The sequence below is a fragment of the Salvelinus fontinalis genome, chromosome 31, assembly GCF_029448725.1.
Source record: "Salvelinus fontinalis isolate EN_2023a chromosome 31, ASM2944872v1, whole genome shotgun sequence".
Classification (NCBI taxonomy): Eukaryota; Metazoa; Chordata; class Actinopteri; order Salmoniformes; family Salmonidae; genus Salvelinus; species Salvelinus fontinalis.
The window spans coordinates 34,826,775-34,841,788 of NC_074695.1; the positions used below are offsets into that span (position 1 = coordinate 34,826,775).

Consider the following 15,014-nt stretch of genomic DNA (forward strand, 5'->3'; position numbering starts at 1 on the left):
CTTATCCCAAAGAAGTAAAACAAATTGAAAAATAAACATTATTTCCCAAATAATCAATTTATAAACAAAACATGATGCAACATTCACCAACACTGGTTGTCAAGTGACATTTTAGGCGTTCTCTGGTCATTAGTTATTTTCGTATTGACTGCCATGTAAAGCAAAACTACCCAAGCCCTGGTTGATAGTTCCAGAACCTTGGTTTCTAGGGACGCTGTCCATGGTTCTGTAAACAGAGCACGTCTGGTCTATGCATAGGAAAATTTTATGTCAGATCAAAACATTGTATAGGGGCACTGTCCGTGGTTCTGAAAACAGTGCTGAAACATTGTCGCAAAGACATTGCGGATACAGCGGATCAGAATAAAAACCACAATGACAATTTCTTTCAAATGGTCACAGCATCGACAGCTATTTATTTGTGATACACATTGAATTGCAAATTTCCAATTAGTGAAGTAGCGGTCTAACACCACGGTCTCAAGCGCAGCCGGGCGTCATTTCTCAGGAACGACTGCCTTGTTGTTACACGCAGCTGTTAGGATGTTACTCCATCTCCTCCTGTTTTCTGTGGACGGCTTCCAATAGCTACTAAGTAGGTTACATATACTTATGAAAAACTAGATGACTACTTCGAGGATTAGTTTTAAATTCAGAAAGGATGTTTGCGAAAAAAAATGGTTGACACTTTCTGTTTTCTTAAAAAAGGCGCACGTTTAAGGTGGTTCCACCTGAGGGAGTCTGACCACAAGTCAGAGACCAGTATGATGACACACCAAATGTGTGCTACAGTTGAAGTCTGAAGTTTGCATACACCTTAGCCAAATACATTTAAACTCAGTTTTTCACAATTCCTGAATAATAGCAGAGAAAATGATTTATTTCAGCTTTAATTTCTTTCGTCACATTCCCAGTGGGTCAGAAGTTTACATACACTCAATTAGTATTCGGTAGCATTGCCTTTAAATTGTTTAACGTGGGTCAAATGTTTCAGGTAGCCTTCCACAAGCTTCCCACAATAAGTTGGGTGAATGTTGGCCAATTCCTCCTGACAGAGCTGTTGTAACTGAGTCAGGTTTGTAGGCCTCCTTGCTCGCACAAGCTTTTTCAGTTCTGCCCACAAATGTTCTATAAGATTGAGGTCAGGGCTTTGTGATGGCTACTCCAATAGTGGACAACTTCGTTGTCCTTAAGCCATTTTGTCACAACTTTGGAAGTATGCTTAGGGTCATTGTCAACATGGAAGACCCATTTGCGACCAAGCTTTAACTTCCTGACTGATGTCTTGAGATGTTGCTTCAATATATCCACATAATTTTCCTTCCTCATGAAGTTCACCAGTCCCTCCTGCAGCAAAGCACCCCCACAGCATGATGCTGCCACTCCCGTGCTTCACAGTTGGGATGGTGTTCTTCGGCTTGCAAGCATCCCTCTTTTTCCTCCAAACATAAAGATGGTCATTATGGCTAAACAGTTCTATTTTTGTTTCATCAGACCAGAGGACATTTCTCCAAAAAAACGATCTTTGTTCCCATGTGCAGTTGCAAACCGTAGTCTGGCTTTTTTATGGTGGTTTTGGAGCAGTGTCATCTTCCTTGCTGAGTGGCCTTTCAGGTTATGTCAATATAAGACTAATTTTACTGTGGATATAGATACTTTTGTACCTGTTTCCTCCAGCATCTTCACAAGGTCCCTTGCATTCTGGGGATGATTTGCACTTTTCGCACCAAAGTACGTTCATCTCTAGAAGACAGAAAGCGTCTCCTTCTTGAGTGGTATGACGGCTGCGTGGTCCCATGGTGTTTATACTTGCGCACTATTGTTTGTACAGATGAACGTGGTACCTTCAGGCATTTGGAATTTGCTCCCAAGGATGAACCATACTTGTGGAGGTCTACAATTCTTTTTCCTGAGGTCTTGGCTGATTTCCCCATGATGTCAAGCAAAGAGGCACTGAGTTTGAAGGTAGGCCTTGAAATACATCCACAGGTACATCCATAGGCTGCAGGTAGCCTAGTGGTTAGAGTGTTGGACTAGAAACCGGAAGGTTGCAAGATCGAATCCCCGAGCTGACAAGGTAAAAATCTGTCGTTCTACCCCTGAACAAGGCAGTTAACACACTGTTCCTAGGACGTCATTGAAAATAGAACCAGAATATTTCCTGGTCTGTGGTGTGCAATGAGGAGCAACCAGACTCTGCACTTGACGCATTTATGAAACTACATATTCCAGTTACTAATAAGCACGCACCCATTAAGAAAAAAAAGGTTGAATCCCCTTGGATTGATGAGGAATTGAAAAATTGTATGGTTGAGAGGGATGAGGCAAAAGGTATGGCAATTAAGTCTAGCAGCTGATTGGCAAACGTACTGAAAATTAATAAATCATGTGACTAAACTAAATAAAAAATAAACTACACTATGAAACAAAGATAAATTATGTAAAGAACGATAGTAAAAAGCTTTGGGGCACCTTAAATGAAATGTTGGGGGGAAAAGCCAACTTGGCTCCGTTCATGTATTGAATCAGATGGCTCATTCATCACAAAGCCCACTGATACAGCAAACTACTTTAATGACTTTTTCATTGGCAAGATAAGCAAACTTAGGGATGACATGCCAGCAACAAACGCTGACACTACACATCCAAGTATATCGGACCAAATTATGAAAGACAAGAATTGTACTTTTGAATTCAGTAAAGTCAGTGTGGAAGAGGTGAAAAAATTATTGTTGTCTATCAACAATGACAAGCCACCAGGGTCTGACAATCTAGATGGAAAATTACTGAGGATAATAGCAGACGATATTGCCACTCCTATTTTCCACATTTTCAATTTAAGCCTACTAGAGAGCGTGTGCCCTCAGGCCTGGATGGAAGCTAAAGTTATTCTCCTACCCAAGAATAGTAAAGCCCCCTTTACTGGCTCAAATAGCCAACCAATCAGCCTGTTACCAACCCTTAGTAAACTTCTGGGAAAAAATTGTTTGACCAGATACAATGCTATTTTACAGTAAACAAATTGATAACAGAATTTCAGCATGCTTATAGGGAAGGACACTCAGCACACACAGCACTTACACAAATGACTGATGATCGGCTGAGAGAAATTGATGATAAAATGATTGTGGGTGCTGTCTTGTTAGACTTCAGTGCAGCCTTTGACATTATTGATCATAGTCTGCTGCTGGAAAAACATACGTGTTATGGCTTTACACTTTACACTATAATGTGGATAAATAAAGAGTTACTTGTTTAACAGAACACAGAGGGTGTTCTTTATTGGAAGCCTATCAAATATAATCCAGTTAGAATCCGGAATTCCCCAGGGTAGCTGTTTAGGCCCTCGCCTTTGAGTAAAGCCAGAGTTTCTATGTATGTGGATGACAAGAGGTCTCTTCACAGTCCCCAAGTCCAGAACAGACTATGGGAGGCACACAGTACTACATAGAGCCATGGCTACATGGAACTCTATTCCACATCAAGTAACTGACACAATCAGTAAAATTACATTTAAAACACAGATGAAAAAAAAACACCTTATGGAACAGCGGGGACTGTGAAACAACAAACATTGGCACAGACACATGCATACACACGCACGCACACACGCACACGCACACACACACACACACACACACACACGGATTTAGTACTGGAGTTATGTGGTAGAGCAGGGGCCTAAGGTCACACAGTGTGTTGTGAAATCTGTGAATGTATTGTAATGTTTTAAAATTGTATAAACTGCCATAATGTTGCTGGACCCCAGGAAGAGTAGCTGCTGCATTAGCAGCTAATGCCGATTCATAATAAATACAAATACACACACACAAAGTGCTAATGTCCAGTACTGACTTATGATCATGATGTTTGCATTAGCCAGGATGGTGCCATGTCTGTTGGAGACTTCACACTGGTAGACGGCACTGTCCTCAGGCCTGGCCCTGTGCAACACTATGGTGTCATCAAGCACTTGTCTGTTCGATGACGGGCCATCTGAAAGAACCAGAAAGAAATGCTTAAAACCAAACATGAACGCAGATTCTATAGTACTGGTAGTCTTTGTATCTGGCCTGTATATTGCCTGATTATTGTGTTACTATTTTATTTGTATCTATTTGTTCATTTTCTTACTTTTTAACTGCATTGTTGGGAAAGGGCTCGTACGTAAGCATTTCACAGTAAAGTCTACATCTGTTGTACTCAGCGCATGTGAAAAAAATCCATTTGATTTGATTTATAGGATGCTGAGCAACAACTGGACCAAATGCAACACAGTGGAATGACTATTGTATTACACAAAACTCCAAAGATTTTTTTTGTATCTTATATAGTCAAGTGAAGTGGGTGGACTGGGCACTGAAGTAACCGGCAAGGACAGAGATCAGGGTTCATATGTTAGAGGTCATCTCACTCACCGTCCAGAGGCTGTCCGTTCTTCCTCCATGAGATAACCGGCCGTGGCTTTCCCGAGGCAGAGCACTTGATGTGCACGTCAGAGCCAACAACAGCCAACTGGCCCTTGGGTGGCTCCGGCTGCCATCTTGGTGGCTCTGTGAGACAAACAGTGCATTCGGAAAGTATTCAGACCCCTTGACTTTTTCCACATTTTGCTACATTACAGCCTTATTCTAAAAGGGACAAAATAAATGTTTCACATCAATCTCCACACAATACCCCATAATAACAAAGTGAAAACAAGTTTTTAGAAATGTTTGCAGATTTATACAAAAACAGAAATACCTTATTTACATAATATTACTGACCCTTTGCTATGAGACTCGAAATTGAGCTTGGAGTTGAACTTAAGTCTGCCTGTGGTAAATTCAATTGATTGGACATGATTTGGAAAGGGACACACCTGTCTATATAAGGTCCCACAGTTTACAGTGCATGTCAGAGCAAAAACCAAGCCATGAGGTCGAAGGAATTGTCCGTACAGCTCCTAGACAGGATTGTGTCGAGGCACAGATCTTGTGAAGGTTACCAAAAAATGCATGCAGCATTGAAGGTCCCCAAGAACACGGTGGCCTCCATCATTCTTAAGTGGAAGAAGTTTGGAATCACCAAGACAATTCCTCAAGCTGGCTTCCCGGCCAAACTGAGCAATCGGGGGAGAAGGAACTCTCACTCTGAGAGCTTCAAAGTTTCTCTGTGGAGATGGGATGGGATACCCTTCCAGAAAGACAACCATCTCTGCAGCACTCCACCAATCAGGCCTTTATGGTACAGTGGCCAGACGGAAGCAACTCCTTAGTAAAAGGCACATGACAGCCCACATGGAGTTTGCCAAAAGGCACCTTAAGGACACTGACCATAAGAAACAAGATTCTCTGCTCTATTGAAACCAAGATTGAACTCTTTGGCCTAAATGTCAAGGGTCACATCTGGAGGAAACCGGTCACCATCCCTATGGTGAAGCATGGTGGTGGCAGCATCATGCTGTGGGGATGTTTCAGCGGCAGGGACTGGGAGACTAGTCAGGATCGAGGGAAAGATGAACATAGCAAAGTACAGAGAGATCTGCTCTAGAGCGCTCAGGACCTCAGACTGGGGCGAAGGTTCACCATCCAACGACCCTGAACACACAGCCAAGACAACGCTTTGGGACAAGTCACTAAATCAAATAAAATTTTATTGGTCACATACACATGGTTAGCAGATGTTAATGTGAGTGTAGCGAAATGCTTGTGCTTCTAGTTCCGACAGTGCAGTAATATCTACAAAGTAATCTAACAATTTCACAACAACTACCTTATACACACACAAGTGTAAAGGGATAAATAAGAAAATGTACATATAAATATATGGATGAGCGATGGCAGTGCGGCATAGGCAAGATGCAGTAGATGGTATAGAGTACAGTATATAGATATGAGATGAGTAATGTAGGGTATGTAATCATTATATAAAGTGGCATTGTTTAAACTTCTTACGGCTGAAATCCAGTTAACGGGATCGATTTGACAACAGCCAGTGAAAGTGCAGGGCGCCAAATTCAAACTACAGAAATCTCATAATTAAAATTCCTCAAACATACAAGTATTATACACCATTTTAAAGATACACTTGTTGTTAATCCCACCACAGTGTCCGATTTCAAAAAGGCTTTACAACGAAAGCATACCATGCGATTATGTTAGGTCAGTGCCTAGTCACAAAAAACACAGCCATTTTTCCAGCCAAAAAGCAGAAATAGAGATTAAATGAATCACTAGCCTTTGATGATCTTCATCAGATGGCACTCATAGGACTTCATGTTACCCAATACATGTATGTTTTGTTCGATAAAGTTCATATTTATATAAAAAAATCTCAGTTTACATTGGCGCGTTATGTTCAGTAATGTTTTGCTTCCAAAACATCCGGTGATTTTGCAGAGAGCCACATCAATTTACAGAAATACTCATCATAAATGTTGATAAATACAAGTGTTATGCATGGAATTAAAGATATACTTCTCCTTAACAGTCTGATGGCCTTGAGATAGAAGCTGTTTTTCAGTCTCTCGGTCCCAGCTTTGATGCACCTGTACTGACCTCGCCTTCTGGATGATAGCGGGGTGAACAGGCAGTGGCTCGGGTGGTTGTTTTTCCTTGATGATCTTCTTGGCCTTCCTTTGACATTGGGTGATGTAGGTGTCCTGGAGGGGAGGTAGTTTGCCCGCGGTGATGCGTTGTGCAGACCGCACTACCCTCTGGAGAGCCTTGCGGTTGTGGGCGGTGCAGTTGCCGTATCAGGCTGTGATACAGCCCAACAGGATGCTCTCGATTGTGCATCTGTAAAAGTTTGTGAGTGTTTTCGGTGACAAGCCACATTTCTTCAGCCTCCTGAGGTTGAAGAGGCGCTGTTGCGCCTTCTTCACCATGCTGTCTGTGTGGGTGGACCATTTCAGTTTGTCCGTGATGTGTACGCCGAGGAATTTAAAACTTTCCACCTTCTCGATGTGGATAGGGGGGTGCTCCCTCTACTGTTTCCTGAAGTCCGCGATCATCTCCTTTGTTTTGTTGACGTTGAGTGTTATGTTATTTTCCTAACACCACACTCCGAGGGCCCTTACCTCCTCCCTGTAGGCCATCTCGCCGTTGTTGGTAATCAAGCCTACCACTGTAGTGTCTTCTGCAAACTTGATGATTGAGTTGGAGGCGTGCATGGCCACACAGTCATGGGTGAACAGGGAGTACAGGAGAGGGCCTAGAACGCACCCTTGTGGGGCCCCAGTGTTGAGGATCAGCGGGTTAGAGAGGTTGTTTCCTACCCTCACCACTTGGGGGCGGCCCGTCACAAAGTCCAGGACCCAGTTGCACAGGGCGGGTCGAGACCCAGGGTCTCGATTGCGTCGTCTGTAGACCTATTGGGGCGGTAGAAAAATTGGAGTGGGTCTAGGGTATCAGGTAGGGTGGTGATATGATCCTTGACTAGTCTCTCAAAGCACTCCATGATGACAAAAGTGAGTGCTACGGGGCGATTGTCGTTTAGCTCAGTTACCTTGGCTTTCTTGGGGACAAAAACAATGGTGGCCCTCTTGAAGCATGACTGGGATAGGGATTGATTGAATATGTCCGTAAACACACCAGCCAGCTGGTCTGCGCATGCTCTGAGGACGCGGCTAGGGATGCCGTCTGGGCCAGCAGCCTTGCGAGGGTTAACACGTTTAAATGTTTTACTCACGTTGGCCACTGTGAAGGAGAGCCCATGGGATTTGGTGTGAGTGGCACTGTACTGTCCTCAAAGCGAGCAAAGAAGTTGTTTAATTTTTCTGGGAGCAAGACGTTGGTGTCTGCGACGGGGCTGGTTTTCTTTTTGTAATCCGTGATTGACTGTAGACCCTGCCACATACGTCTTGTGTTTGAGCAGTTGAATTGCGGATCTACTTTGTCTCTATACTGACGCTTAGCTTGTTTGATTGCCTTGCGGAGGGAATAGCTACACTGTTTGTATTCGGTCATGTGTCCGGTCGCCTTGCCATGATTAAAAGCAGTCGTTCGCGCTTTCGGTTTTGCACGAATGCTGCCATCAATCCATGGTTTCTGGTTAGGGAAGGTTTTAATAGTCACCATGGGTACAACATCACAGATGCACTTGCTAATAAACTCGCTCACCGAGTTTATACATCACTGTTGCGTATACATCAATGTTGTTGTCTGAGGCTATCTGGAACATATCCCAGTCCACGTGATCGAAGCAATTTGAAACATGGAATCCAATTGGTTGGACCAGCATTGAACAGATTTGTATGCGTCGCGGAAGTTAGAATAGCAATGATCCAGAATGCTGCCAGCTCGAGTCGCGCATTTGATATGCTGACAAAATGTAGGGAGCCTTGTTTTCAGATTAGCTTTGTTAAAATCCCCAGCTACAATACATGCAGCCTCAGGATATATGGTTTCCAGTTTACATAGAGTCCAGCGAAGTTTTTTCAGGGCCGTCGAGGTATCTGCTTGGGGGGTATATACCGGCTGTGATTATAATCTAAGAGAATTCTCTTGGTAGATAATGCTGTCGGCATTTGATTGTAAGGAATTCTAGGTTAGGTGAACAAAAGAACTTGAGTTCCTGTATGTTGTTATGATTACACGACGAGTCGTCTGACCCACTGGAATTGTGATACAGTGAGGTATTAATTAAATAATCTGTCTGCCAACAATTGACTTCACAACAACATGGCAGCGCTTGGAAGTGGGCATAATGGCAGGCTGTACAATTTCACCTCTGGCCTTCACTATGGCCATGGAAGTCATCATCAGGGCATCGAGATGGGTGGTCGGTGGTGAGAGAACTAAGGAAGGGCTCCGTCTCCCACCTATCCGAGCATACATGGATGACATGACTACACTGACCACCACTGCAGCATGCACCAGGCGGCTACTTGCAAAACTGCAGGATAACATCAAGTGGGCCCGGATGAAAATCAAGCCAAGCAAATCTCGAAGCATCTCCATAGTCAAGGGACAGCTTAAAGATGTGAGGTTCTGCATTGGAGATGACCCGATACCAACGGTGTCTGAGCAACCCGTCAAGAGCCTGGGTAGATGGTACAACGAAAGCCTCCGAGATAAAGATCAAGTGCAGCAAGTAAGACAGGACATCGCAGACGGACTTGAGAACATCAACAAGACCCTACTGCCTGGGAAGCTCAAGCTTTGGTGCCTACAGTTTGGACTTCTCCCCCGGGTAATGTGGCCACTCACCGTCTATGAGGTCCCAATAACAACAGTGGAGAAGATGGAGCGAAACATTACCTCATACGTGAAGAAATGGCTGGGTGTCCCACGATGCCTGAGTAACATCGGCCTCTATGGCAAAGGGGTCCTTGAACTACCTCTTACAAGTCTAACGGAGGAGTACAAGTGCTCTAAAGTAAGACTTCAGATGACATTGAAGGACTCCAAAGACCAGACCATCAGCAAGGCTGCACCTCCCCTACAAACTGGACGGAAATGGACATCATCCAAGGCTGTGCAGCAAGCAATATCAGCCCTGAGACACCAAGACATTGTGGGGAATATCCAGCATGGAAGAGGAGGCTTTGGCCTGGCAGCAAGCAAACCAACGTTCCATAAGGCAACAACATCTGAACGCAGGAAGCTGGTGGTCGAGGAGGTGCGCAGACAGGAGGAGACTGCAAGAAGTGCAAAGGCTGTCTCTCTTGCTAAACAAGGGCAATGGACGCGGTGGGAAGGCCTGGAGAGGAGAAAGATCAACTGGAGTGAGCTTTGGCAAATGGAGGCAAGCAACATCAGCTTCATCATAAGAGCTGTTTATGATGTGCTTCCATCACCAAAAAACCTACATCAATGGTATGGCGAGGACCCGACCTGCCCCCTCTGCCCAGCTCCAGCGACTCTCAGGCATATAATGACAGGTTGCAAGACCAGCCTCTCACAAGGCCGCTACACCTGGAGGCACAATCAGGTCCTCAAGAGCCTGGCTGCAGCACTTGAGACCAAGAGGAGTGCAACCAATTCATTACCTCCAAAAACAAGCAATCCCGTCAAAACAACAACATTCATCAGGGAGGGACAGAAAAGGCCCAAGCATCCTCCTACAAAGCCAGAAACTGGACACCTAGGCATGGCCCGGGACTGGAAGATGCTTGTCGATATTGGCCAGCAACTCATTTTTCCACCTGAGATTGCTTCTACCAACCTTAGGCCAGACATGGTACTCTGGTCCCCTTCACGAAAGGCTGTGTACATCATAGAGCTCACAGTCCCGTGGGAAAACTCTGTTGAAGAGGCCTACGAGCGTAAGAAACTGCGTTACACAGAGTTGGCAGCAGACGCAACTCAGCGTGGCTGGAATGCAAAAGTCTGGCCAGTTGAAGTGGGATGCAGGGGATTCGTGGCTTCTTCCACCATCAGGTTGCTGAAAGAACTTGGAATCCATGGACAGGCTCTGCGGCAGACCGTCAGAGCAGTTTCTCAAGCAGCTGAAAGAGGCAGCCAGTGGATCTGGATCAAACGGAAGGACCCTTGCTGGGCTATAATTTCATGACCCCCCCCCCCCCCCCCCCACCTGAGAACCCAATTCAGATCCCTCTAACTTGAGGAGGGCATATGAGGTATGCGGTCAGCTATAGGGCTGGCTCAGGGAAGAGGATGCCCCTGCCTTGCATAGTCCCGTGGGAAATCTTAATTGGGCATGGGACACAAGCTAAGGCTTGATCACCCTTTAGCTGGCCACCTTTGATGAGGGTGATTAGTGATTAAAGGCCGAAACACCCACTGATTCGAAGGCACACTACTGAGGATGTGTCCCAAAATTGACATCTTAACCCAGTCTAAGAAAATAAACCTCCCATGCCACTCTGTCAACATCACGGCAAATTTCATGTGAGTGCATACCATCTATTGGCACAATGGACAGTTTCAACATCTCGTCCCGTGTTTTATGATTCTGTCTGCAAACAATTGTTGGGAAAATTACTTGTGTCATGCACAAAGTAGATGTCCTAACCGACTTGCCAAAACTATAGTTCGTTAACAAGAAATTTGTGGAGTGGTTGAAAAACGAGTTTTAATGACTAACCTAACTTCAACTGTACATATTACCTCAATTACCTCATCAACGGTGCACCTACACATTGACATTGACTCTGTACCGGTACGCCCTGTATATAGCCCCAATATTGTTATTTACTGCTGCTCTTTAATTATTTGTTATTCTTATCTCTTACTTTTTTTGTTGTATTTTCTTAAAACTGCATTGTTGTTTAAGGACTTGTAAGTAAGCATTTCACTGTAAGGTCTACACCTGTTGTATTCGGAGCATGTGAAAAACAACATTTGATTTGATGTCCTTGAGTGGCCCAGCCAGAGCCCGAACTTGAACCCCATCAATCATCTCTGGAAAGACCTGAAAATAGCTGTATAGCTACACTCCCCATCCAACCTGACAGAGATTGAGAGGATCTGCAGAAAAGAATGTGAGAAACTCCCCAAATAAAGATGTGTCAAGCTTGAATCATCATACCCGAGAAAACTCGAGGCTGTAATCGCTGCCAAAGGTGTTTCAACAAAGTACTGAGTAAAGGGTCGGAATAGCCAGCAGCATACCACCCTGCATACCACTACTGGCTTGCTTCTGAAGCTAAGCAGGGTTGGTCCTGGTCAGGCCCTGGATGGGAGACCAGATGCTGCTGGAAGTGGTGTTGGAGGGCCAGTAGGAGGCACTCTTTCCTCTGGTCTAAAAAAAAAATATCCCAATGCCCCAGGGCAGTGATTGGGGACACTGCCCTGTGTAGGGTGCCGTCTTTCGGATGGGACGTTAAACGGGTGTCCTGACTCTCTGAGGTCATTAAAGATCCCATGGCACTTATAGTAAGAGTAGGGGTGTTAACCCCGGTGTCCTGGCTAAATTCCCAATCTGGCCCTCAAACCACCATGGTCACCTAATAATCCCCAGTTTACAATTGGCTCATTCATCCCCCTCCTCTCCCCTGTAACTATTCCCCAAGTCGTTGCTGCAAATGAGAACGTGTTCTCAGTCAACTTACCTGGTAAAATAAAATAAATAAATAAATAAAACTTACATAAATGTGATATCATTTTTTTTCTTTTGTTCTTATACAATTGCAAATGTCTAAAATCCTGTTTTTCTTTGTCATTATGAGGTATTGTGTGTATATTGATAAGGGGGAAAAAACAATTGAATCCATTTTAGAATAAGGCTGTAATGAAACAAAATGTGGAAAAAGTTAATGGGTCTAAATACTTTCCGAATGCACTGTAAAGAGAGTCGTTGTCCGTCTAGGGTTGATCTGACCCATGCCAGAACTTACAATGCCTGAATTGTTTGTTTTTTATTTATCAGCTAACCGAACCACCATGTTTTCCTTTGACAATGTAGCTGCTGTAAGTGAACGCAACACCACAAGAGCGGTCTTAAAAAGGTATTAAAACTGTTAAACATACACTGTATAACGAAGGGCGTAGGCTTCACTTGGAAATTGTAGAGGGGACAACAAACTTTTTTGCGGGGAACACACTGAAAGTATAACCTGCCTCAGTCTACTCACCCTCCACAATGACATTGAAGTAGTGGACTGTGTCTCCGACAGAGTTCCTCGCCTCACACATGTACTTCCCATCATCCTCCTCTTCAATGTTATATATGGATAAACGTTTCCCATAGTTTTTTATATTTGCCCGTTTCGGTAGCTTCTCTCTCCTTTTTGTCCATTCGATCACAGGAGTTGGACTGAGTAACAAGATGAGAGAAAACGAGATATGATTAGTGAAAAATAATACACACATTATTCTACCAAATGTAATAATACAACATGTTCTATGCAGATCCAGTCACTGAAGTTATGAATAAATATTCTTTCATACTAAATTGAGAAATGATTAGACTCTACTTACAATCCCTCTGCTATACACTCTAGCACCAGCTCCTCTCCTTTCACCAGCCATACATCTGACTGAACACCAGAGGGTACCAGAAGGCTCGGTCTTCTTTCTGGAATGGCATAGGCTTCCATGGGCAGAAAAGGACAGGCATAAAATATATAGTAGGTATATCTCTGAAACCCTAGGATCAACTGCAGTAGGTGTTTGTCCACACTTGAGTCTTTTGGTACACTCTCCTAGCATATATATACAGTACCAGTCAAAAGCTTGGACACACCTACTCATTCAAGGGTTTTTCCTAATATTGTACTATTTTCTACATTGTAGAATAATAGTGAAGACATCAAAACTATGAAATAACACATATGGAATCATGTAGTAATCAAAAAAGGGTTAAACAAATTAAAATGTATTTTATTCTTCAAAGTAGCCACCCTTTGCCTTGATGACACCTTTGCACACTCTCGGCATTCTCTCAACCAGCTTCATGAGGAATGCTTTTCAAACAGTCTTGATGGAGTTCCCACATATGCTGAGCACTTGTTTGCTGCTTTTCCTTCACTCAGCTATGAAAAGCCAACTGACATTTACTCCTGAGGTGCTGACCTGTTGCACCCTCTACAACCACTGCGAATATAATTTTTTTACCCTACTGGTCATCTATGAACGTTTGAACGTCTTGGCCATGTACTGTTATTATCTCCACCCGGCACAGTCAGAAGAGGACTGGCCACCCCTCAGAGCCTGGTTCCTCTCTGGGTTTCTTCCTAGGTTCCTGCCTTTCTAGGGAGTTTTTCCTGGCCACCGTGCTTCTACATCTGCATTGCTTGCTGTTTGGGGATTTAGGCTGGGTTTCTGTATAGTACTTTGTGACATCGGCTGATATAAAAGGGGCTTTATAAATTAATTTGATTGATTGACTCTGCAGTCCAACTCATCCTAAACCATCTCAATCGGGTTGAGGTCGGGGGATTGCGTAGGCCACATCATCTGATGCAGCACTCCATCACTCTCCTTGGTCAAATACCCCTTACATAGCCTGGAGGTGTGTTTTGAGTCATAGTCCCACTAAGCCCAAACCAGATGGGATGAAGTATCACTGCAGAATGATGTGATAGCCATGCTGGTTAAGTGTGCCTTGAATTCTAAATAAATCTCAGATAGTATCACCAGCAAAGGAACCCCACACCATCACACCTCCTCGTCCATGCTTCAAGGTGGGAACCACACATGCGGAGATCATCCATTCGCCTTCTCTGCATCTCACAAAGACACAGCGGTTGGAACCAAAAATCTCACATTTGGACTCATCAGATTTCCACCGGTCTAATGTCCATTACTAGTGTTTCTTGTAAGAAGCAAGTCTCTTCTTCTTATTGGTGTCCTTTAGTAGTGTTTTCTTTGTAGGTAATTCGACCATGAAGGCCTGATTCACACAGTCTCCTCTGAACAGTTGATGTTGTGATGTGTCTGTTACTTGAACTCTATTAAGCATTTATTTGGGTGGTAGATGAACTTGAACTTATCCTCTGCAGCAAAGGTAACTCTGGGTCTTCCTTTCCTGTAGCGGTCCTCATGAGAACTGGTTTCATCATAGCACTTGATGGTTTTTGCGACTGCCCTTCAAGAAATATTCAAAGTTATTGACATTTTCTGGATTGACTGACCTTCATGTCTTAAAGTAATGATGGACTGTCATTTCTCTTTGCTTATTTGAGCTATTCTTGCCATAATATGGACTTGGTCTTTTACCAAATAGGGCTACTTCTGTATACCACCCCTACCTTGTCACAACACAACTGATTGGCTCAAACGCATTAAGAAGGAAAGACATTCCTCAAATGAACTTTAAACAAGGCACACCTGTTAATTGTATTGCATTCCAGGTGACTACCTCATGAAGCTGGTTGAGAGAATGCCAAGAGTGTGCAAAGCTGTCAAGGCAAAGGGTGGCTACTTTGAAGAATCTCAAATATAAAATATATTTTTATTTGTTTAACATTTTTTTGGTTAGTACATGATCCATATGTGTTATTTCATATTTTTGATTTCTTCACTATTATTCTACAATGTAGAAAATAGTCAAAATAAAGAAAACCCCCTGGAATGAGTAGGTGTCTCCAAACTTTTGACTGGTACTGTATATCTTTTTTTTCACCC

General features: G+C 43.7%; 1 protein-coding gene across 4 annotated transcripts in view; it reads right to left on the bottom strand.

Annotated features, from left to right (window-relative positions):
* The window catches only part of LOC129830110 (neural cell adhesion molecule L1-like protein), a 133,559-nt gene that overhangs the window by 48,456 nt on the left and 70,089 nt on the right, over positions 1 to 15,014 (bottom strand). For all 4 annotated transcript variants that reach the window (XM_055892352.1, XM_055892355.1, XM_055892354.1 and 1 more), the window contains exons 7-10: positions 12,867 to 12,978; positions 12,521 to 12,702; positions 4,419 to 4,553; positions 3,856 to 3,996 (exon numbers count right to left, since the gene is read on the bottom strand). In XM_055892352.1, coding sequence (XP_055748327.1) covers positions 3,856 to 3,996; positions 4,419 to 4,553; positions 12,521 to 12,702; positions 12,867 to 12,978 — 570 coding nt within the window. The remainder of the gene's footprint in view (positions 1 to 3,855; positions 3,997 to 4,418; positions 4,554 to 12,520; positions 12,703 to 12,866; positions 12,979 to 15,014) is intronic.